Raw genomic sequence first — 25,268 nt, forward strand, 5'->3', positions numbered from 1 at the left:
TTAATGTGTCCTACTCATACTGTAGGTTAATGTGTCCTACTCATACTGTAGGTTAATATGTCCTACTCATACTGTAGGTTAATGGGCCCTACTCATACTGTAGGTTAATATGTGTCCTACTCATACTGTAGGTTAATGGGCCTTACTCATACTGTAGGTTAATGTGTCCTACTCATACTGTAGGTTAATGTGTCCTACTCATACTGTAGGTTAATGTGTCCTACTCATACTGTAGGTTAATGTGTCCTACTCATACTGTAGGTTAATGGGCCCTACTCATACTGTAGGTTAATGTGTCCTACTCATACTGTAGGTTAATGTGTCCTACTCATACTGTAGGTTAATGTGTCCTACTCATACTGTAGGTTAATGTGTCCTACTCATACTGTAGGTTAATGTGTCCTACTCATACTGTAGGTTAATGGGCCTTACTCATACTGTAGGTTAATGTGTCCTACTCATACTGTAGGTTAATGTGTCCTACTCATACTGTAGGTTAATGTGTCCTACTCATACTGTAGGTTAATGTGTCCTACTCATACTGTAGGTTAATGTGTCCTACTCATACTGTAGGTTAATATGTCCTACTCATACTGTAGGTTAATGTGCCCTACTCATACTGTAGGTTAATGTGTCCTACTCATACTGTAGGTTAATGTGTCCTACTCATACTGTAGGTTAATGTGTCCTACTCATACTGTAGGTTAATGTGCCCTACTCATACTGTAGGTTAATGTGTCCTACTCATACTGTAGGTTAATGTGTCCTACTCATACTGTAGGTTAATGTGTCCTACTCATACTGTAGGTTAATGTGTCCTACTCATACTGTAGGTTAATGTGTCCTACTCATACTGTAGGTTAATGTGTCCTACTCATACTGTAGGTTAATGTGTCCTACTCATACTGTAGGTTAATGTGTCCTACTCATACTGTAGGTTAATATGTCCTACTCATACTGTAGGTTAATGTGTCCTACTCATACTGTAGGTTAATGTGTCCTACTCATACTGTAGGTTAATGTGTCCTACTCATACTGTAGGTTAATGGGCCCTACTCATACTGTAGGTTAATGTGTCCTACTCATACTGTAGGTTAATGGGCCCTACTCATACTGTAGGTTAATGTGTCCTACTCATACTGTAGGTTAATGGGCCTTACTCATACTGTAGGTTAATGTGTCCTACTCATACTGTAGGTTAATGTGCCCTACTCATACTGTAGGTTAATGGGCCCTACTCATACTGTAGGTTAATGTGTCCTACTCATACTGTAGGTTAATGTGTCCTACTCATACTGTAGGTTAATATGTCCTACTCATACTGTAGGTTAATGTGTCCTACTCATACTGTAGGTTAATATGTCCTACTCATACTGTAGGTTAATGTGTCCTACTCATACTGTAGGTTAATGGGCCTTACTCATACTGTAGGTTAATGTGTCCTACTCATACTGTAGGTTAATGTGTCCTACTCATACTGTAGGTTAATGTGTCCTACTCATACTGTAGGTTAATATGTCCTACTCATACTGTAGGTTAATGGGCCTTACTCATACTGTAGGTTAATGTGTCCTACTCATACTGTAGGTTAATGTGTCCTACTCATACTGTAGGTTAATGTGTCCTATTCATACTGTAGGTTAATATGTCCTACTCATACTGTAGGTTAATGGGCCTTACTCATACTGTAGGTTAATGTGTCCTACTCATACTGTAGGTTAATGTGTCCTACTCATACTGTAGGTTAATGTGTCCTACTCATACTGTAGGTTAATATGTCCTACTCATACTGTAGGTTAATGTGTCCTACTCATACTGTAGGTTAATATGTCCTACTCATACTGTAGGTTAATGGGCCTTACTCATACTGTAGGTTAATGTGTCCTACTCATACTGTAGGTTAATGTGTCCTACTCATAGTGTAGGTTAATGTGTCCTACTCATACTGTAGGTTAATATGTCCTACTCATACTGTAGGTTAATGTGTCCTACTCATACTGTAGGTTAATATGTCCTACTCATACTGTAGGTTAATGGGCCTTACTCATACTGTAGGTTAATGTGTCCTACTCATACTGTAGGTTAATGTGTCCTACTCATACTGTAGGTTAATGTGTCCTACTCATACTGTAGGTTAATATGTCCTACTCATACTGTAGGTTAATATGTCCTACTCATACTGTAGGTTAATTAGTCCTACTCATACTGTAGGTTAATGTGTCCTACTCATACTGTAGGTTAATATGTCCTACTCATACTGTAGGTTAATGTGTCCTACTCATACTGTAGGTTAATATGTCCTACTCATACTGTAGGTTAATGGGCCTTACTCATACTGTAGGTTAATGTGTCCTACTCATACTGTAGGTTAATGTGTCCTACTCATACTGTAGGTTAATGTGTCCTACTCATACTGTAGGTTAATATGTCCTACTCATACTGTAGGTTAATGGGCCTTACTCATACTGTAGGTTAATGTGTCCTACTCATACTGTAGGTTAATGTGTCCTACTCATACTGTAGGTTAATGTGTCCTATTCATACTGTAGGTTAATATGTCCTACTCATACTGTAGGTTAATGTGTCCTACTCATACTGTAGGTTAATGTGTCCTACTCATACTGTAGGTTAATGTGTCCTATTCATACTGTAGGTTAATATGTCCTACTCATACTGTAGGTTAATATGTCCTACTCATATTGTAGGTTAATATGTCCTACTCATACTGTAGGTTAATGGGCCTTTCTCATACTGTAGGTTAATGTGTCCTACTCATACTGTAGGTTAATGTGTCCTACTCATACTGTAGGTTAATGTGTCCTACTCATACTGTAGGTTAATGTGTCCTACTCATACTGTAGGTTAATATGTCCTACTCATACTGTAGGTTAATATGTCCTACTCATACTGTAGGTTAATGTGTCCTACTCATACTGTAGGTTAATGTGTCCTACTCATACTGTAGGTTAATGTGTCCTACTCATACTGTAGGTTAATGTGTCCTACTCATACTGTAGGTTAATGGGTCCTACTCATACTGTAGGTTAATGTGTCCTACTCATACTGTAGGTTAATGTGTCCTACTCATACTGTAGGTTAATATGTCCTACTCATACTGTAGGTTAATGTGTCCTACTCATACTGTAGGTTAATGTGTCCTACTCATACTGTAGGTTAATGGGCCCTACTCATACTGTAGGTTAATGGGCCCTACTCATACTGTAGGTTAATATGCCCTACTCATACTGTAGGTTAATATGTCCTACTCATACTGTAGGTTAATGTGTCCTACTCATACTGTAGGTTAATGTGTCCTACTCATACTGTAGGTTAATGGGCCCTACTCATACTGTAGGTTAATGGGCCCTACTCATACTGTAGGTTAATGGGCCCTACTCATACTGTAGGTTAATGGGCCCTACTCATACTGTAGGTTAATATGTCCTACTCATACTGTAGGTTAATGGGCCTTACTCATACTGTAGGTTAATGTGTCCTACTCATACTGTAGGTTAATGGGCCCTACTCATACTGTAGGTTAATGGGCCCTACTCATACTGTAGGTTAATGGGCCCTACTCATACTGTAGGTTAATGTGTCCTACTCATACTGTAGGTTAATATGTCCTACTCATACTGTAGGTTAATGGGCCCTACTCATAGTGTAGGTTAATGTGTCCTACTCATACTGTAGGTTAATATGTCCCACTCATACTGTAGGTTAATATGTCCTACTCATACTGTAGGTTAATATGTCCTACTCATACTGTAGGTTAATATGTCCTACTCATACTGTAGGTTAATATGTCCTACTCATACTGTAGGTTAATGGGCCTTACTCATACTGTAGGTTAATGTGTCCTACTCATACTGTAGGTTAATGTGTCCTACTCATACTGTAGGTTAATGTGTCCTACTCATACTGTAGGTTAATATGTCCTACTCATACTGTAGGTTAATGGGCCTTACTCATACTGTAGGTTAATGTGTCCTACTCATACTGTAGGTTAATGTGTCCTACTCATACTGTAGGTTAATGTGTCCTATTCATACTGTAGGTTAATATGTCCTACTCATACTGTAGGTTAATGTGTCCTACTCATACTGTAGGTTAATGTGTCCTACTCATACTGTAGGTTAATGTGTCCTATTCATACTGTAGGTTAATATGTCCTACTCATACTGTAGGTTAATATGTCCTACTCATATTGTAGGTTAATATGTCCTACTCATACTGTAGGTTAATGGGCCTTTCTCATACTGTAGGTTAATGTGTCCTACTCATACTGTAGGTTAATGTGTCCTACTCATACTGTAGGTTAATGTGTCCTACTCATACTGTAGGTTAATGTGTCCTACTCATACTGTAGGTTAATATGTCCTACTCATACTGTAGGTTAATATGTCCTACTCATACTGTAGGTTAATGTGTCCTACTCATACTGTAGGTTAATGTGTCCTACTCATACTGTAGGTTAATGTGTCCTACTCATACTGTAGGTTAATATGTCCTACTCATACTGTAGGTTAATGGGCCTTACTCATACTGTAGGTTAATGTGTCCTACTCATACTGTAGGTTAATGTGTCCTACTCATACTGTAGGTTAATATGTCCTACTCATACTGTAGGTTAATGTGTCCTACTCATACTGTAGGTTAATGTGTCCTACTCATACTGTAGGTTAATGTGTCCTACTCATACTGTAGGTTAATGTGTCCTACTCATACTGTAGGTTAATGTGTCCTACTCATACTGTAGGTTAATGGGCCCTACTCATACTGTAGGTTAATGGGCCCTACTCATACTGTAGGTTAATGGGCCCTACTCATACTGTAGGTTAATATGTCCTACTCATACTGTAGGTTAATGGGCCTTACTCATACTGTAGGTTAATGTGTCCTACTCATACTGTAGGTTAATGGGCCCTACTCATACTGTAGGTTAATGGGCCCTACTCATACTGTAGGTTAATGGGCCCTACTCATACTGTAGGTTAATGTGTCCTACTCATACTGTAGGTTAATATGTCCTACTCATACTGTAGGTTAATGGGCCCTACTCATAGTGTAGGTTAATGTGTCCTACTCATACTGTAGGTTAATATGTCCTACTCATACTGTAGGTTAATATGTCCTACTCATACTGTAGGTTAATATGTCCTACTCATACTGTAGGTTAATATGTCCTACTCATACTGTAGGTTAATATGTCCTACTCATACTGTAGGTTAATGGGCCTTACTCATACTGTAGGTTAATATGTCCTACTCATATTGTAGGTTAATGTGTCCTACTCATACTGTAGGTTAATATGTCCTACTCATACTGTAGGTTAATATGTCCTATTCATACTGTAGGTTAATATGTCCTACTCATACTGTAGGTTAATGTGTCCTACTCATACTGTAGGTTAATATGTCCTACTCATACTGTAGGTTAATATGTCCTATTCATACTGTAGGTGTCACGTCCTGACCATTGTAAGAGGTCATTTGCCTTAGTGGAGTTGTCAGGGCGTGACAGGTGGTTGTTTTGGGTGGTTTGGGTGTTTTTGGAGTTTTCTGTTTCTAGGTGGGATCGTGCTAGTATTCTATTTCTATGTTTCGTTTTCCATGTTTTGGCCGGGTATGGTTTCCAATCAGAGGCAGGTGTCTTTCATTGTCTCTGATTGGAAGCCATATTTAAGCAGCCTGTTTTGCTTTGTGGTTTGTGGGTAGTTGTTTTCTGTTTTGTTCCTTGTAACCTGACGGAACTGTTGACGGTCGTTTTTGTTGTTTTGATTTAGTGTTTTCATTAAAGTAAAATATGAGCACTTTACACGCCGCGCCTTGGTCCCCTTCAACGACCTCTATGACAGAACTACCCACCGTAAAAGGACCAAGCAGCGTGAGAGAAGGTACCTGGAGTCGTGGACGTGGGAAGAAATCCTCTCCCTCCAGTGCGCCTCCAGAATCCAGGAAGTCCTGTGCCTGCTTCCCACACTCACCCTCCAGTTCGCCTCAATAGCCCAGTAAGGCCGGTGCCTGCTTTGAGCACTCGGTCCTCAGTGCGTCTCCCCAGTCCGGTGAGACCGGTTCCAGCTCCCCGTAGGAAGCCTCCAGTGATAATCAATGGTCCGAAGCCTCCAGTGATAATCCATGGCACGAAGTCTCCAGTGATGATCCATGGCCCGGAGCCTGTAGTGATAATCCATGGCACGATGCCTCCAGTGATGATCCATGGCCCGGAGCCTGTAGGGATGATCCATGGCCCAGAGCCTGTAGGGATGATCCATGGCACGGAGCCTCCAGTGATGATCCATGGCCCGGAGCCTGTAGGGATGATCCATGGCACGAAGCCTCCAGTGATAATCCATGGCCCGGAGCCTCCAGTGATGATCCATGGCACAAAGCCTCCAGTGATGATCCATGGTGCAGAACCAGTAGTGATGATCCATGGCACGGAGCCTGCAGCGAAGGTCCCCAGTCCGGAACCTACAGAGACGCTCCTCAGCCCGGAGCCTCCAGCGACGCTCCTCAGCCCGGAGCCTCCAGCGATGCTCCTCAGCCCGGAGCCTCCAGCGACGCTCCTCAGCCCGGAGCCTCCAGCGACGCCTCTCAGCCCGGAGCCTCCAGCGACGCCTCTCAGCCCGGAGCCTCCAGCGACGCCTCTCAGCCCGGGAGCCTCCAGCGACGCCTCTCAGCCCGGGGCCTCCAGCGACGCCTCTCAGCCCGGGGCCTCCAGCGACGCCTCTCAGCCCGGGGCCTCCAGCGACGCCTCTCAGCCCGGGGGCCTCCAGCGACGCCTCTCAGCCCGGGGGCCTCCAGCGACGCCTCTCAGCCCGGGGCCTCTAGCGACGCCTCTCAGCCCAGGGCTTCCAGCGACGCCTCCCAGTCTGGAACCTTCAGTGGAGGTCTGCAGCCCAGGGCCTTCAGCGGCGGCCTTTAGCCCAGAGTCTTCAGCGGCGGTTGGCGTTCCGAAGCCTCTGGCGATGATCCATGGTCTGGTTCCTCCGGACATACAGAAGCGGGGGGATCAGCGGGCGGTGGGGGTACTACGCCCAGAACCAGGGCCGCCGCCATAGACATTAGTCACCCACCCTACCCTCCCTTTGTGGTTTTTTTTTTTTGGGGGGGGGGTTGTGTTTGGGGTTGGTTTTGTTGGTTTGGTTTGGGGTGCAGTCGGGGTCTGCACCTTTGGGGGGGTACTGTCACGTCCTGACCATTATAAGAGGTAATTTGCCTTAGTGGAGTTGTCAGGGCGTGACAGGTGGTTGTTTTGGGTGTTCTTGGGGTTTTCTGTTTCTAGGTGGGATCGTGCTAGCATTCTATTTCTATGTTTCGTTTTCCATGTTTTGGCCGGGTATGGTCTCCAGTGCGCCTCCCCAGCCCGGTACGTCCTGTGCCAGCTCCCCGCACTCGTCCACCAGTGCATGTGTACAGTCCGGCGTCTCCAGCGATGGTCTACAGCCCAGAACCTCCAGCGACGGTTCACAGTCCACAGCTTCCAGCGACGGTTCACAGTCCAGAGCTTCCAGCGACGGTTCACAGTCCAGAGCTTCCAGCAACGGTCCGGAGCTTCCAGCAACGGTCAACGGTCCGGAGCTTCCAGTGACGGTCAATGGTCCGGAGCCTTCAGTGACGGTCAGTGGCTGGAGCCTTCCTCTGCGCCGGTGCCCAGTCCAGGCACGGCGTCCAGTCCCGTTCCATGGCCGGAGCCTTCCTCTGCGCCGGTGCCCAGTCCAGGCCAGGCATGGCGTCCAGTCCTGCTCCATTGCCGGACCTTCCTCTGCTCCGGTGCCCAGTCCGGGCATGGCGTTTAGCCCGGCTTCAGGGTCAGATCCGCGGTCTGAGAGGGGGCTACGTCCCGCACCGGAGCCACCACCGACGCTAGTTGCCCACCCTAACCCTCCCCATCCAGGTTCAGGTTTTGCGGTCGGGGTCCAGACCTTTGGGGGGGGTACTGTCACACCCTGACCATAGTGAGCCCTTGGGGTTCTCTATGGTGCAATAGGTCAGAGCGTGACTAGGGGGTGTTCTAGTCTAGAATTTCTATGTTGGTGTGAGTATGGTTCCCAATTGGAGGCAGCTGATGATCGTTGCCTCTAATTGGGGATCATACTTAGTGTGGTCCTTTTCCCACCTGCGTTGGTGGGATATTGTTTCGTTTTGGTTTAGTGCTATGTGCGCTACGAACTTCACGTTCGTTTATTCTTTGTTGTTTTTTGAAGGTTCACTTTAATAAATATGTGGAACTCTACTCACGCTGCGCCTTGGTCCGCTCATTATGTATACGACGAACGTGACAGTCCTAGTCATACTGTATGTTAATGGGGGGAGAATGTTGGGCGGGATTGACCCTCCCTCTCCTAATGTAGCTGTTATATGACTCAGATTAGGTGTGTGTTATGACATTACCTGGCTTAATGGTTGGGGCTAGGCATTGGGAGGGCATGGGTCGTTGAGATTAAGCATGGCATTTTAGTTATCATTGAACTTTGTGTATATCTATCCTGGGGGTGTGTGTGTGTGTGTTTGCAGACATACTCGGGCCTGTTCTGTGTGGTGATCAACCCTTATAAGAACCTGCCCATCTACACAGAGTCCATAGTGGAGATGTACCGAGGGAAGAAACGCCATGAGATGCCCCCTCACATCTACGCTATATCAGAGGCTGCCTACCGCAGCATGCTACAAGGTAACCCTAACCCCTGACCTCTAACCCCTGACCCCCTCACATCTACGCCATATGAAAGAAATGTGTTATGATTTTCATATGTGCATTTTTGTGGAATAGTTTCATTTCAATAATAATGTTTTCATTTCTCAAAATCATTGTCACGTGGTTAATCATCAAAATATTAATTAAAATGATAAAACTCTAAAAGTTAAAATTCTACTAATGCGAGAGCACCAGCCTCTGCCTTATGGACACATTGAGAGGCTACACCGTGATCATTGGCGGCTTAATAGCCTAAATGAGCGCATGGAACTCAGAGATGGCCATGCAGCCCAGAGATGGCCATGCAGCCCAGAGATGGCCAATGCAGCCCAGAGATGGCCAATGCAGCCCAGAGATGGCCAATGCAGCCCAGAGATGGCCAATGCAGCCCAGAGATGGCCAATGCAGCCCAGAGATGGCCAATGCAGCCCAGAGATGGCCAATGCAGCCCAGAGATGGCCATGCAGCCCAGAGATGGCCATGCAGCCCAGAGATGGCCAATGCAGCCCAGAGATGGCCAATGCAGCCCAGAGATGGCCAATGCAGCCCAGAGATGGCCAATGCAGCCCAGAGATGGCCATGCAGCCCAGAGATGGCCAATGCAGCCCAGAGATGGCCAATGCAGCCCAGAGATGGCCAATGCAGCCCAGAGATGGCCAATGCAGCCCAGAGATGGCCAATGCAGCCCAGAGATGGCCATGCAGCCCAGAGATGGCCAATGCAGCCCAGAGATGGCCAATGCAGCCCAGAGATGGCCATGCAGCCCAGAGATGGCCATGCAGCCCAGAGATGGCCAATGCAGCCCAGAGATGGCCATGCAGCCCAGAGATGGCCAATGCAGCCCAGAGATGGCCAATGCAGCCCAGAGATGGCCAATGCAGCCCAGAGATGGCCAATGCAGCCCAGAGATGGCCAATGCAGCCCAGAGATGGCCAATGCAGCCCAGAGATGGCCAATGCAGCCGTTGACCCATAACTTCCATTGTCAACTAAGTAAAAATACATAAAGCCGACAAATAAAAACTGTTGAAAATATACGGATGAAAATTCTGGTTCTTTCAATCACATTTCAATCACATTCATCAACAGTTGAAGTCAGAAGTTTACATACACTTAGGTTGGAGTCATTAAAACTCGTTTTTCAACCACTCCACGCATTTCTTGTTAACAAACTATAGTTTTAGCATGTCGGTTAGGACATCTACTTTGTGCATGACACAAGTATTTTTTCCAACAATTGTTTACAGACAGATTATTTCACTTATAATTCACTGTATCACAATTCCAGTGGGTCAGAAGTGTACATAAACTAAGTTGACTGTGCCTTTAAACAGCTTGGAAAATTCCAGAAAATGATGTCATGTCTTTAGAAGCTTCTGATAGGCTAATTGACACAATTTGAGTCAATTGGAGGTGTACCTGTGGATGTATTTCAAGGCCTACCTTCAAACTCAGTGCCTCTTTGCTTGACAGCATGGGAAAATCAAAAGAAATCAGCCAAGACCTCAGAAAATAAATTGTAGACCTCCACAAGTCTGGTTCATCCTTGGGAGCAATTTCCAAACACCTGAAGGTACCACGTTCATCTGTACAAACAATAGTACGCAAGTATAAACACCATGTGACCAGGTAGCCGTCATTCCACTCAGGAAGGTGCGAAAAGTGCAAATCAATCCCAGAACAGCAGCAAAGGACCTTGTGAAGATGCTGGAGGAAATGGGTACAAAAGTATCTATATCCACAGTAAATATCCTATATTGACATAACCTGAAAAGCCGCTCAGCAAGGAAGAAGCCACTGCTCCAAAACCGCCATAAAAAAGCCAGACTACAGTTTGCAACTGCACATGGTGACAAAGATTGTACTTTTTAGAGAAATGTCATCTGGTCTGAAGAAACAAAAATAGAACTGTTTGGCCATAATGACCATTGTTATGCTTGGAGGAAAAAGGGTGAGGCTTGCAAGCCGAAGAACACCATCCCAACCTTGAAGCACGGGGTGGCAGCATCATGTTGTGGGGGTGCTTTGCTGCAGGAGGGACTGGTGCACTTCATAAGATAGATGGCATCATGAGGGAGGAAAATTATGTGGATATATTGAAGCAACATCTCAAGGCATCAGTCAGGAAGTTAAAGCTTGGTCGCAAATGGGTCTTCCAAATGGACAATAAACCCAAGCATACTTCCAAAGTTGTGGCAAAATGGCTTAAGGACAACAAAGTCAAGGTATTTTAGTGGCCATGACAAAGCCTTGACCTCAATCCGATAGAAAATGTGTGGGCAGAACTGAAAACGTGTGGGCAAGCAAGGAGGCCTACAAACCTGACTCAGTTACACCAGCTCTGTCAGGAGGAATGGGCCAAAATTCACCCAACTTATTGTGGGAAGCTTGTGGAAGGCTACCTGAAATGTTTGACCCAAGTTAAACAATTTAAAGGCAATGCTACCAAATACTAATTAAGTGTATGTAAACTTCTGACCCACTAGGAATGTGATGAAAGAAATAAAATCTGAAATAAATAATTTTCTCTACTATTATTCTGACATTTCACATTCTTAAAATGAACTGACAGGGACTTTTTACTCGAATTAAATGTCAGGAAAAACTAGTGTAAATGTATTTGGCTAAGGTGTATGTAAACTTCCGACTTCAACTGTAGGCCTTTTCCCACGCACTCTGCCTATGAAAGACTTCCTCATATGCCATTTCTCTCCTGTTCTATTGGTTTTCATATAAACTTTCCTTCGTTGTCCTGAAGCCAAATGCACAATCCTAGTCATATTAGCCACCCATTCTAGTTGTTGCATCTTTTTATTCACCCTCTTTCTAAGTTTCTAACAGAGATTTTTTATTTATTTCCCTTTTTCTTCCCGATTTCTTGATATCCAATTGCGATCCAATTACGATCTTGTCTCATCTCTCAACTCCCCAATGGAATCGGGAGAGGCTAAGGTAGAGTCATGTGTCCTCCGAAACACGACCCGCCAAACCACGCTTCTTAACACCCTCCCGCTTAACCCGGAAGCCAGCTGCACCAACGTGTCGGAGGAAACACCGTTCAACTGACTACCGAAGTCAGCCTGCAGGCGCCCGGCCCGCCACAAGGAGTCGCTAGAGCACGATGAGCCAAGTAAAACCACCCCGGCCAAAACCTCCCCTAACCCGGACGACGCTGGGCCAATTGTGCACCGCGCTATGGGACTCTCTGTCACGGCCGGTTGTAACACAGCCCAGGATCGAACCCGGGTCTCTAGTGACACCTCAAGCACTGCGATGCAGTGCCTTAGACCGCTGCGCCACTCGGGAGGTCTGAAAATGTATTTTTATTGGCTAATTCATTACAGGAGTTGCATGTTTTGTTCAGATGAATTACCATAATCTAAATGTGATTTCTGTCATTCTGAGCACCGTGAGTGGACGCGCTAAGGGGTTACACAACCAATGCATATGTGTCTGATAAATTTCTCAAATGGCCGGTAAATTAAAATCTTACCGGTCACGTTGTTTGGTGCCACATTTTCCTAACAGACACCCTGCTGACAGTGTAAATACCATATACAGTGCATTCAGAATTCAGACCCCTTGACTTTTTCCACATTTTGTTACATTACACCTTATTCTAAAATGTATTATATAGTTTTTTTTCCCTCATCAATCTACACCCAATACCCCATAATGACAAAGCAAAAACAGGTTGTTAGAAATTGGTGGTTCCAAACTTCATCCATTTAAGAATGATGGAGGCCACTGTTCTTGCGGACCTTCGATGCTGCATCCATTTTTTGGTACCCTTCCCCAGATCTGTGCCTCAACACAATCCTGTCTTGGAGCTCTACGGACAATTTCTTTGACCTCATAGCTTGGTTTTTGCTCTGACATGCACTGTCAACTGTGGGACCTTATATAGACAGGTGTGTGCCTTTCCAAATCATGTCCAATCAAATTAATTTACCACAGGTGGACTCCAATCAAGTTGTAGAAACATCTCAAGGATGATCAATGGAAACAGGATGCACCTGAGCTCAATTTAGAGACTCATAGCACAAGGTCTGAATACTTATGTATTCGCTTTGTCATTATGGGCTATTGTGTGTAAATTGATGAAGTTTTTTAAAATTGATTTTAGAATAAGGTTGTAACGTAACAAAATGTAGAAAAAGGGAAGGGGTCTGAATACTTTCTGAATGCACTGTACATCCATGTTTTTTGTGGAGGCATATGGAAACATTGGCAATGAGAATCTCTTGGTGCTGCAAAGGATTTTTCCCACGCCACATGTATTATGATAGGAGCGTGACAAACAGACATTGATTGCGCCACTCCTCCATTTAAACCGGTTAGAGACAGATTGAGGAACGTTTCTGCCCCGAGGTCAATTCATTAGACGACAAGACTGTCTCTCTCTCTCTCTCTCTCTCTCTCTCTCTCTCTCTCTCTCTCTCTCTCTTATTCTTTCTTTCTTTCAATGTGACAGGTGTGTGTCCGTGATCTGTGATCCTATTGATAATTGAACCAGTATGACCGGTATGTGTGCGTGTCCGTGCATGTCTGTGCACATGCGTGCGTGCGTGTGTGTGTGCTTGCCTCTCTGTGTGTGTGTCTGTGGTTCCGAGGAAACCTTTAAAACAAACACACCAAAAATGTAACAGACAAGGTCAGGCCATTGTGTTGGTGTCTGCAGTGTGGGCTGGAGCAGAGGTCTGAGGTCTGTCTGGAGAGACCACTTCTGTGGCTTTGACCTCCTTCCTCCTCACTACACGACAATGCTGCTCAGTGAGAGCTGTTGAAATCACACACACACTGACAGCCTTTGTGTTTCAGTCAGGTTCTCTGAGATAGATTGACAAGTGTATCGATCCCCCTGTTACAGTGATTACTGGTGTAAGAAGTGAAGGTAGTACTGTTACAGTGATTACTGGTGTAAGAAGTGAAGGTGGTACTGTTACAGTGATTACTGGTGTGAGAAGTGAAGGTGGTACTGTTACAGTGATTACTGGTGTGAGAAGTGAAGGTAGTACTGTTACAGTGATTACTGGTGTAAGAAGTGAAGGAGGTACTGTTACAGTGATTACTGGTGTAAGAAGTGAAGGTAGTACTGTTACAGTGATTACCGGTGTAAGAAGTGAAGGTGGTACTGTTACAGTGATTACTGGTGTGAGAAGTGAAGGTAGTACTGTTACAGTGATTACTGGTGTAAGAAGTGAAGGTAGTACTGTTACAGTGATTACTGGTGTAAGAAGTGAAGGTGGTACTGTTACAGTGATTACTGGTGTAAGAAGTGAAGGTAGTACTGTTACAGTGATTACTGGTGTAAGAAGTGAAGGTGGTACTGTTACAGTGATTACTGATGTAAGAAGTGAAGGTGGTACTGTTACAGTGATTACTGGTGTAAGAAGTGAAGGTAGTACTGTTACAGTGATTACTGGTGTAAGAAGTGAAGGTAGTACTGTTACAGTGATTACTGGTGTAAGAAGTGAAGGTGGTACTGTTACAGTGATTACTGGTGTAAGAAGTGAAGGTAGTACTGTTACAGTGATTACTGGTGTAAGAAGTGAAGGTAGTACTGTTACAGTGATTACCGGTGTAAGAAGTGAAGGTGGTACTGTTACAGTGATTACTGATGTAAGAAGTGAATGTAGTACTGTTACAGTGATTACTGATGTAAGAAGTGAAGGTAGTACTGTTACAGTGATTACTGGTGTAAGAAGTGAAGGTAGTACTGTTACAGTGATTACTGGTGTAAGAAGTGAAGGTAGTACTGTTACAGTGATTACTGATGTAAGAAGTGAAGGTAGTACTGTTACAGTGATTACTGGTGTAAGAAGTGAAGGTAGTACTGTTACAGTGATTACCGGTGTAAGAAGTGAAGGTAGTACTGTTACAGTGATTACCGGTGTAAGAAGTGAAGGTAGTACTGTTACAGTGATTACTGGTGTAAGAAGTGAAGGTAGTACTGTTACAGTGATTACTGGTGTGAGAAGTGAAGGTAGTACTGTTACAGTGATTACTGGTGTAAGAAGTGAAGGTAGTACTGTTACAGTGATTACTGGTGTGAGAAGTGAAGGTAGTACTGTTACAGTGATTACTGGTGTAAGAAGTGAAGGTAGTACTGTTACAGTGATTACTGGTGTAAGAAGTGAAGGTGGTACTGTTACAGTGATTACTGGTGTAAGAAGTGAAGGTAGTACTGTTACAGTGATTACTGGTGTAAGAAGTGAAGGTGGTACTGTTACAGTGATTACTGGTGTAAGAAGTGAAGGTAGTACTGTTACAGTGATTACTGGTGTAAGAAGTGAAGGTAGTACTGTTACAGTGATTACTGGTGTAAGAAGTGAAGGTAGTACTGTTACAGTGATTACTGGTGTAAGAAAAGTGAAGGTGGTACTGTTACAGTGATTACTGATGTAAGAAGTGAAGGTAGTACTGTTACAGTGATTACTGGTGTAAGAAGTGAAGGTAGTACTGTTACAGTGATTACCGGTGTGAGAAGTGAAGGTAGTACTGTTACAGTGATTACTGGTGTGAGAAGTGAAGGTAGTACTGTTACAGTGATTACCGGTGTGAGAAGTGAAGGTAGTACTGTTACAGTGATTACTGATGTAAGAAGTGAAGGTGGTACTGTTACAGTGATTACTGGTGTAAGAAGTGAAGGTAGTACTGTTACAGTGATTACTGATGTAAGAAGTGAAGGTGGTACTGTTACAGTGATTACTGGTGTAAGAAGTGAAGGTAGTACTGTTACAGTGATTACTGGTGTAAGAAGTGAAGGTAGTACTGTTACAGTGATTACTGGTGTAAGAAGTGAAGGTAGTACTGTTACAGTGATTACTGGTGTAAGAAGTGAAGGTAGTACTGTTACAGTGATTACTGGTGTAAGAAGTGAAGGTGGTACTGTTACAGTGATTACTGGTGTAAGAAGTGAAGGTAGTACTGTTACAGTGATTACTGGTGTAAGAAGTGAAGGTAGTACTGTTACAGTGATTACTGATGTAAGAAGTGAAGGTAGTACTGTTACAGTGATTACTGGTGTAAGAAGTGAAGGTAGTACTGTTACAGTGATTACTGGTGTAAGAAGTGAAGGTAGTACTGTTACAGTGATTACTGATGTAAGAAGTGAAGGTAGTACTGTTACAGTGATTACTGGTGTAAGAAGTGAAGGTAGTACTGTTACAGTGATTACTGGTGTAAGAAGTGAAGGTAGTACTGTTACAGTGATTACTGATGTAAGAAGTGAAGGTAGTACTGTTACAGTGATTACTGATGTAAGAAGTGAAGGTAGTACTGTTACAGTGATTACTGGTGTAAGAAGTGAAGGTAGTACTGTTACAGTGATTACTGATGTAAGAAGTGAAGGTGGTACTGTTACAGTGATTACTGGTGTAAGAAGTGAAGGTAGTACTGTTACAGTGATTACCGGTGTAAGAAGTGAAGGTAGTACTGTTACAGTGATTACTGGTGTAAGAAGTGAAGGTAGTACTGTTACAGTGATTACTGATGTAAGAAGTGAAGGTAGTACTGTTACAGTGATTACTGGTGTAAGAAGTGAAGGTAGTACTGTTACAGTGATTACTGATGTAAGAAGTGAAGGTAGTACTGTTACAGTGATTACTGGTGTAAGAAGTGAAGGTAGTACTGTTACAGTGATTACTGGTGTAAGAAGTGAAGGTAGTACTGTTACAGTGATTACTGGTGTGAGAAGTGAAGGTAGTACTGTTACAGTGATTACTGATGTAAGAAGTGAAGGTAGTACTGTTACAGTGATTACTGGTGTGAGAAGTGAAGGTAGTACTGTTACAGTGATTACCGGTGTAAGAAGTGAAGGTAGTACTGTTACAGTGATTACTGGTGTAAGAAGTGAAGGTAGTACTGTTACAGTGATTACTGGTGTGAGAAGTGAAGGTAGTACTGTTACAGTGATTACTGGTGTAAGAAGTGAAGGTAGTACTGTTACAGTGATTACTGGTGTAAGAAGTGAAGGTGGTACTGTTACAGTGATTACTGGTGTAAGAAGTGAAGGTAGTACTGTTACAGTGATTACTGATGTAAGAAGTGAAGGTGGTACTGTTACAGTGATTACTGGTGTAAGAAGTGAAGGTAGTACTGTTACAGTGATTACTGGTGTAAGAAGTGAAGGTAGTACTGTTACAGTGATTACTGATGTAAGAAGTGAAGGTAGTACTGTTACAGTGATTACTGGTGTAAGAAGTGAAGGTGGTACTGTTACAGTGATTACTGGTGTAAGAAGTGAAGGTAGTACTGTTACAGTGATTACTGATGTAAGAAGTGAAGGTAGTACTGTTACAGTGATTACTGATGTAAGAAGTGAAGGTGGTACTGTTCATTTGGTAATATGAAAGACTGACATTTTCTGCTTTTATTATTATTCTCTCACAGACAGAGAAGATCAATCTATCCTCTGCACGTGAGTAACCTGGGGTTATATATCTGTCTGCCTGTTTGCCTGTCTACCTGTCTGTCTGCCTGTCTTGTCTGTCTGTTTGTCTGCCTGTCTTGTCTGTCTGTCTCCCTGTCTTGTCTGTCTGCCTGTCTTGTCTGTCTGTTGGCCTGTCTTGGCTGCCTGTCTTGTCTGTCTGTTGGCCTGTCTGTCTGCCTGTCTTGTCTGTCTGTCTGCCTGTCTTGTCTGTCTGTCGTCTGTCTGTATTCTCATCATGGTAAATGATCCCAGTTTAGATAACTGAAGCTGAGTATAGCTTAGTTTCTGTTAGGATCCTGTTTTTAGCCTTTTACAGCCCAGTCCCCCTCCAACACTAGAAGTATATTTAGTTTCCCTGTATTTCTCCTGTATTCTCCTTTATTCCCATCCAACAGCAACACAATGACTAGTGTCTGTATCCTGCACACCTGCTCTCTGTGTATAGAGGAATACACTGCATGGTTCCGCTGTTCACTGGTGGCCTACACGTGTGTATAGTGTCCTTTCTGTTATATGTGTTTGTGTTGTGTTTATATGTCCTTCATAACTGGGCTGTATATGTGTGTTTTTATGGAGGACCCTTGTGAAACGAGATGTGGTTTATGTGTGTGAGTTTCTCATACTTGTTTCTGTGTGTGTGTGTGTGTGTGTGTGTGTGTGTGTGTGTGTGTGTGTGTGTGTGTGTGTGTGTGTGTGTGTGTGTGTGTGTGTGTGTGTGTGTGTGTGTGTGTGTTCCAGCGGCGAGTCTGGCGCAGGGAAGACAGAGAACACTAAGAAAGTCATCCAGTATCTGGCTCATGTGGCCTCGTCCCATAAGACTGGAACTCTGGGTAGAAACAAGGAGGCCTCACAGGTAAACTGGGGAAGGAGAGAGAGAGGGAGAAGAGGGGGAGGGGGAGCGGAGAAGGGGGGAGGAAGAAGAGACTATATGGGGGAGAGGAGGAGGAAAGGAGAGCTTGGTTAGGAGACAAAGACAGAGAAGGGGAAGAAGATGTGAGGAAAGAGATGAATTGGATGAAGAAGGACAAGAATAGGAAGAGGTTTGATTGATGGATGATGTTAATTGTCCTGACTGAGGGAGAGGGTTGATTGATGGATGATGTTAATTGTCCTGACTGAGGGAGAGGGTTGATTGATGGATGATGTTTATTGTCCTGACTGAGGGAGAGGTTTGATGGATGATGTTTATTGTCCTGACTGAGGGAGAGGGTTGATTGATGGATGATGTTTATTGTCCTGACTGAGGGAGAGGTTTGATGGATGATGTTAATTGTCCTGACTGAGGGAGAGGGTTGATTGATGGATGATGTTAATTGTCCTGACTGAGGGAGAGGGTTGATTGATGGATGATGTTTATTGTCCTGACTGAGGGAGAGGTTTGATGGATGATGTTTATTGTCCTGACTGAGGGAGAGGGTTGATTGATGGATGATGTTTATTGTCCTGACTGAGGGAGAGGGTTGATTGATGGATGATGTTTATTGTCCTGACTGAGGGAGAGGTTTGATGGAAGATGTTTATTGTCCTGACTGAGGGAGAGGGTTGATTGATGGATGATGTTTATTGTCCTGACTGAGGGAGAGGGTTGATTGATGGATGATGTTTATTGTCCTGACTGAGGGAGAGGGTTGATCGATGGATGATGTTAATTGTCCTGACTGAAGGAGAGGATTGATGGATGATGTTTATTGTCCTGACTGAGGGAGAGGATTGCTTGATGGATGATGTTTATTGTCCTGACTGAGGGATAGGGTTGGTTGATGGATGATGTTTATTGTCCTGACTGAGGGAGAGGGTTGGTTGATGGATGATGTTTATTGTCCTGACTGAGGGAGAGGGTTGATTGATGGATGATGTTTATTGTCCTGACTGAGGGAGAGGATGGATGGATGATGTTTATTGTCCTGACTGAGGGAGAGGGTTGATTGATGGATGATGTTTATTGTCCTGACTGAAGGAGAGGCTTGATGGATGATGTTTATTGTCCTGACTGAAGGAGAGGCTTGATGGATGATGTTTATTGTCCTGACTGAGGGAGTGGGTTGATTGATGGATGATGTTTATTGTCCTGACTGAGGGAGAGGTTTGATGGATGATGTTTATTGTCCTGACTGAGGGAGAGGATTGATGGATGATGTTTATTGTCCTGACTGAGGGAGAGGTTTGATGGATGATGTTTATTGTCCTGCCTGAGGGAGAGGTTTGATGGATGATGTTTATTGTCCTGACTGAGGGAGAGGGTTGGTTGATGGATGATGTTTATTGTCCTGACTGAGGGAGAGGGTTGATTGATGGATGATGTTTATTGTCCTGACTGAGGGAGAGGATGGATTGATGGATGATGTTTATTGTCCTGACTGAGGGAGAGGGTTGATGGATGATGTTTATTGTCCTGACTGAGGGAGAGGATTGATGGATGATGTTTATTGTCCTGACTGAGGGAGAGGTTTGATGGATGATGTTAATTGTCCTGACTGAGGGAGAGGATTGATGGATGATGTTTATTGTCCTGACTGAGGGAGAGGGTTGATTGATGGATGATGTTTATTGTCCTGACTGAGGGAGAGGGTTGATTGATGGATGATGTTTATTGTCCTGACTGAGGGAGAGGTTTGATGGATGATGTTTATTGTCCTGACTGAAGGAGAGGTTTGATGGATGATGTTTATTGTCCTGACTGAAGGAGAGGATTGATGGATGATGTTTATTGTCCTGACTGAGGGAGAGGATTGATGGATGATGTTTATTGTCCTGACTGAAGGAGAGGATTGATGGATGATGTTTATTGTCCTGACTGAGGGAGAGGGTTGATGGATGATGTTTATTGTCCTGACTGAGGGAGAGGGTTGATGGATGATGTTTATTGTCCTGACTGAAGGAGAGGGTTGATGGATGATGTTTATTGTCCTGACTGAGGGAGAGGGTTGATTGATGGATGATGTTTATTGTCCTGACTTAAGGAGAGGATGGATGGATGATGTTTATTGTCCTGACTGAGGGAGAGGGTTGATGGATGATGTTTATTGTCCTGACTGAAGGAGAGGGTTGATGGATGATGTTTATTGTCCTGACTGAGGGAGAGGGTTGATTGATGGATGATGTTTATTGTCCTGACTGAGGGAGAGGATTGATGGATGATGTTGATTGTCCAGACTGAAGGAGAGGGTGGATGGATGATGTTTATTGTCCTGACTGAGGGAGGGGGTTGATTGATGGATGATGTTTATTGTCCTGACTGAGGGAGAGGATTGATGGATGATGTTTATTGTCCTGACTGAGGGAGAAAATTGATGGAGGAAGTTTATTGTCCTGACTGAGGGAGAGGATTGATTGATGGATGATGTTAATTGTCCTGACTGAGGGAGAGGATGATTTATGGATGATGTTAATTGTCCTGACTGAGGGAGAGGATGATTTATGGATGATGTTTATTGTCCTGACTGAGGGAGAGGATTGATGGATGATGTTTATTGTCCTGACTGAGGGAGAGGGATGATTGATGGATGATGTTTATTGTCCTGACTGAGGGAGAGGAATGATGGATGATGTTTATTGTCCTGACTGAAGGAGAGGATTGATGGATGATGTTTATTGTCCTGACTGAGGGAGAGGGTTGATTGATTGATGGATGATGTTTATTGTCCTGACTGAGGGAGAGGATTGATGGATGATGTTTATTGTCCTGACTGAGGGAGAGGGTTGATGGATGATGTTTATTGTCCTGACTGAGGGAGAGGATTGATGGATGATGTTTATTGTCCTGACTGAGGGAGAGGTTTGATGGATGATGTTAATTGTCCTGACTGAGGGAGAGGATTGATGGATGATGTTTATTGTCCTGACTGAGGGAGGGGGTTGATTGATGGATGATGTTTATTGTCCTGACTGAGGGAGAGGGTTGATTGATGGATGTTGTTTATTGTCCTGACTGAGGGAGAGGTTTGATGGATGATGTTTATTGTCCTGACTGAAGGAGAGGTTTGATGGATGATGTTTATTGTCCTGACTGAAGGAGAGGATTGATGGATGATGTTTATTGTCCTGACTGAAGGAGAGGATTGATGGATGATGTTTATTGTCCTGACTGAGGGAGAGGATTGATGGATGATGTTTATTGTCCAGACTTAAGGAGAAGATTGATGGATGATGTTTATTGTCCTGACTGAGGGAGAGAATTGATTGATTGATGGATGATGTTTATTGTCCTGACTGAGGGAGAGGATGATTTATGGATGATGTTAATTGTCCTGACTGAGGGAGAGGATGATTTATGGATGATGTTTATTGTCCTGACTGAGGGAGAGGATTGATGGATGATGTTTATTGTCCTGACTGAGGGAGAGGGATGATTGATGGATGATGTTTATTGTCCTGACTGAGGGAGAGGATTGATGGATGATGTTTATTGTCCTGACTGAAGGAGAGGATTGATGGATGATGTTTATTGTCCTGACTGAGGGAGAGGGTTGATTGATTGATGGATGATGTTTATTGTCCTGACTGAGGGAGAGGATTGATGGATGATGTTTATTGTCCTGACTGAGGGAGTGGATTGATTGATTGATGGATGATGTTTATTGTCCTGACTGAGGGAGAGGATTGATGGATGATGTTTATTGTCCTGACTGAGGGAGTGGATTGATTGATTGATGGATGATGTTTATTGTCCTGACTGAGGGAGTGGGTTGATTGATTGATGGATGATGTTTATTGTCCTGACTGAGGGAGTGGATTGATTGATTGATGGATGATGTTTATTGTCCTGACTGAGGGAGTGGATGGGGAAAGAGAATAAGGCAGGAAGAAAGTGAAAGAACGAGAGGGTGTAGGGATGACTTGTTATGACTTGTTATGAAGTTGTATTAAAGATGTATATTGAAACTATGGTTGAAACAAGGTGTACTGCTACATTTTGCGTTACACTACATGTTGCTACTAGTCCATGACTTCCTGTCTACTACTGGTCTTCTTGCTGATCAAGTGCTGCTGGAGGAATCATTATAGAGTGACCTCTATAATCATTCCTGTCTCTCTGCTCCTCTAAACTCTCCCTGCCCTCTCCTCTCTCCCTGCCCTGTCCTCTCTCCCTGCCCTCTCCTCTCTCCCTGCCCTCTCCTCTCTCCCTGCCCTCTCCTCTCATTCCCCCTCTCATGTACTCTCCTCCCCCTACTGCCCCTTATCCTCCCCTTTTTCTACTGTTTTCCTTCTCTTCTTTCTCCTGTCCTTTCCTCCCTCTCTCCCTCCTCCCTCTTGATTTTGCATTCTCTCCTACCCTCTCTCCTCCAACCTCCCCCTCTTTCTTCTCCTTCTCTCCTGCGTGTTCAGATGGATGGCAGTAGGTCGTTGCCCCGGGGCAGTTCCATGGTGAACAGGGTGAGTGGGCTCTATCCTGTCCTGTCTTCTCCTCTTTCCTTCTCTTCTGTTCCAACTACCGATTCTGGTTTATGCTCCAGACTAACATCCTTTAACAACACCATTACTGATGTGTTCCTCCATACCTGTCTAGCATTTTGTTTTTGTTTGTACTGCATTCATTGGTCTGTTGTTGTCTTTTGTTGTTTGTTTGTCTCATCCGTTGATTCTCCTAACCTTCCCGTTTTTCTCAATCTCTCAGAGTGTGCAATATGTGAGTATAATATAAAGTATAAAGACTATTATCACCACTGTGGGCTGATTGAGGTAAGACATTGCAGAATTGCAGATAGATGTAGAATGTATAGAGCAGACATAATTATCTTGTTCAGTATAAGAGAGAATCTTGTCTGTTTTAGACAATACATTTCTGTCTGAATGTTCTGAAAAGTTGCTGTCTCCTGAATGAAAGCCCTGCTGTTCTCTGGGGTCTATGGGTGTTTGGCTTTTTACTGTACGGTATATCTGTAGCAACACCCAATGGGTGCTAGAATCTCTCTCAACGTCCTGATTGGCTGGATTAACGACCTGTCAATCGTCAAACCATATACAGTTGGCCAATGAAAATGCTCTAGTTTCCTGATTGACAGCTGGTGTTAATCCCGCCCATAGGTGGGTCTCAGAATCATTCCCGTCATCGGTGAAGGAAAGATTTGGAATTCACTGATGATGCACAAAAGCTTGGTCTTAAAACAATCACCGATCTGAAAACCAGAGAGGTGGAAACTCCCCTAAACCCTTTGGACGCTTAGATAGAGCCATCACCTTCGTGATTACACCTATCCAGTCTTTTCTGATCTGCTAGCACTGAAGGGGTAGTGGCTAGAGGTTGTTCTCAGACCGGGCTATAGACCTCCCTCCCCATCCTTCCTTTACTGTGAATGAGCTCAATGCTTCATTCTGGTGGCCACACCTGTGAATGATGCCCTAATACACCAGGCATTTACCATGTAGAATAGTTAAGCATACATTCTGGCTGTCCAGGAGTCTCCACACATACCTGTCTGTGTGTGTGCGTGCTTTTTATGTGCGTGTGTTGTTGCGTGCGTGTGCACTTGGTGCTTTGTCTAGTAGTATGTGCATTGTTGGCGGTCTGAGCTTTGTTCCCATGCAAAGCCCTGGCTTCTTGCTGCGTGTAGCTTTGAGTGCTGCTTGGCTGGCGTTCTTTACCTGCCGCTTTTAAATCCACCTCGAGTAGCTCCCTAGCTAATGCTAATGCTAATGCTACTGTACTTAAAGCTATAGAGCTAGTAGAGTTATAGCCTGAGCCACTGTGTAGCTAAAGCTAGAGCTAGCATCTGCGGCCATACTTTCTGATCTAACGCAGTGGTTCTCAACTGACACGATAAATCCATGTGAAATAGTGCAACAGCACAGGGACAGGCTATTACACAGCCTCTGTGCTAGTTGGTTTCTGCTTAAGCCACTTAGCCGTTGTCTCGCCAAGGTCTGGCCGAGGTCTTGGCAAGGCACCAACGTAGAGTCGTTGAATGCACAAAGTCTGGCACCTTGGCTGGCATATGTTAGATGGCTAGATGTTGAAAATGTCTGTAAGAGAACACATGATAAGCTATTTATCTCTAGATTACTCTGGGCTCATCCTGTTGAGATGCTACTACAGACTATCTTGAAAATCAGAGTTGAGACCACTGGGTTACTGCCTTGTTTACTGGCTGATGAGTCTGGTCTCCCCTGTTTTCTACTGGGATTGGGGGAACAGTATTTTGGGTTGTGGAGTTGCTTTGTGATGTATGTCCCAGTGTTGATGCGGTGCCTGTCCTGTCCTCCAGGGGGAGCTAGAGAGACAGCTGCTACAGGCCAACCCCATCCTGGAGGCCTTCGGAAATGCCAAGACCGTCAAGAACGACAACTCCTCCAGATTTGTAAGAATGTATTAATATCTAGATTGATCCCAGATAAGATCTACAGTATATTTTTAATTGGCCGTATTTTTATTTACAGTGTTTGTTGTTGAGTTTGTATAAATTTTTCATTAATATGTTAATCATCAACTGCCACATTTCTTCTCCTCTTGTCTCTCAGGGCAAATTCATCCGTATTAACTTTGACGTGGCTGGATACATTGTCGGTGCCAACATTGAGACCTGTATCCTTCCTCTGCAGTCAGACTCTGTTTCGAGTCCCAACCTAAATATTACTGTTGTAACTCATTAGTATGCTCACTGGTGGGTCACTGCTAACCTGTCATCAGGTAGAAGTTGCCCTACACACAGGGGTCAGCTCAGGGAAGCAGGGGATGCAAAACTGCCCTTAGGTTAGTGTCTGGGGCTATTGAACCCTTCCTTTACCCCTGACCTCAGACCTGCTGGAGAAGTCGAGGGCGATCCGCCAGGCCAAAGATGAAAGGACCTTCCACATCTTCTACCAACTCATGTGTGGAGCTTCAGAGGCCACCAGAGGTGAGAGAGGGGGAGAGGAGAAAGAGAGGGTAGGAGAGGGAGAGGAGAAAGAGAGGGTAGGAGAGGGAGAGGAGAAAGAGAGGGTAGGAGAGGGAGGGGAGAAAGAGAGGGTAGGAGAGGGAGCGGAGAAAGAGAGGGTAGGAGAGGGAGAGGAGAAAGAGAGGGTAGGAGAGGGAGAGGAGAAAGAGAGGGTAGGAGAGGGAGGGGAGAAAGAGAGGGTAGGAGAGGGAGGGGAGAAAGAGAGGGTAGGAGAGGGAGGGGAGAAAGAGAGGGTAGGAGAGGGAGAGGAGAAAGAGAGGGTAG

At 44.3% G+C, this 25,268-nt stretch overlaps 1 protein-coding gene across 8 annotated transcripts in view; it reads left to right on the plus strand.

Moving 5' to 3' along the window:
- LOC106605745 (myosin-10) overlaps positions 1-25,268 on the plus strand; it is a 94,034-nt gene that overhangs the window by 12,407 nt on the left and 56,359 nt on the right. For 6 of the 8 annotated variants that reach the window (XM_045699411.1, XM_045699404.1, XM_045699444.1 and 3 more), the window contains exons 4-11: positions 8,520-8,676; positions 17,094-17,121; positions 17,872-17,986; positions 22,459-22,506; positions 22,748-22,759; positions 24,336-24,428; positions 24,589-24,652; positions 24,867-24,965. In XM_045699411.1, coding sequence (XP_045555367.1) covers positions 8,520-8,676; positions 17,094-17,121; positions 17,872-17,986; positions 22,459-22,506; positions 22,748-22,759; positions 24,336-24,428; positions 24,589-24,652; positions 24,867-24,965 — 616 coding nt within the window. The remainder of the gene's footprint in view (positions 1-8,519; positions 8,677-17,093; positions 17,122-17,871; positions 17,987-22,458; positions 22,507-22,747; positions 22,760-24,335; positions 24,429-24,588; positions 24,653-24,866; positions 24,966-25,268) is intronic. The other 2 variants (XM_045699426.1, XM_045699437.1) reach the window with 2 other exon arrangements.

This window comes from Salmo salar, chromosome ssa02 (genome assembly GCF_905237065.1).
Source record: "Salmo salar chromosome ssa02, Ssal_v3.1, whole genome shotgun sequence".
NCBI lineage: Eukaryota > Metazoa > Chordata > Actinopteri > Salmoniformes > Salmonidae > Salmo > Salmo salar.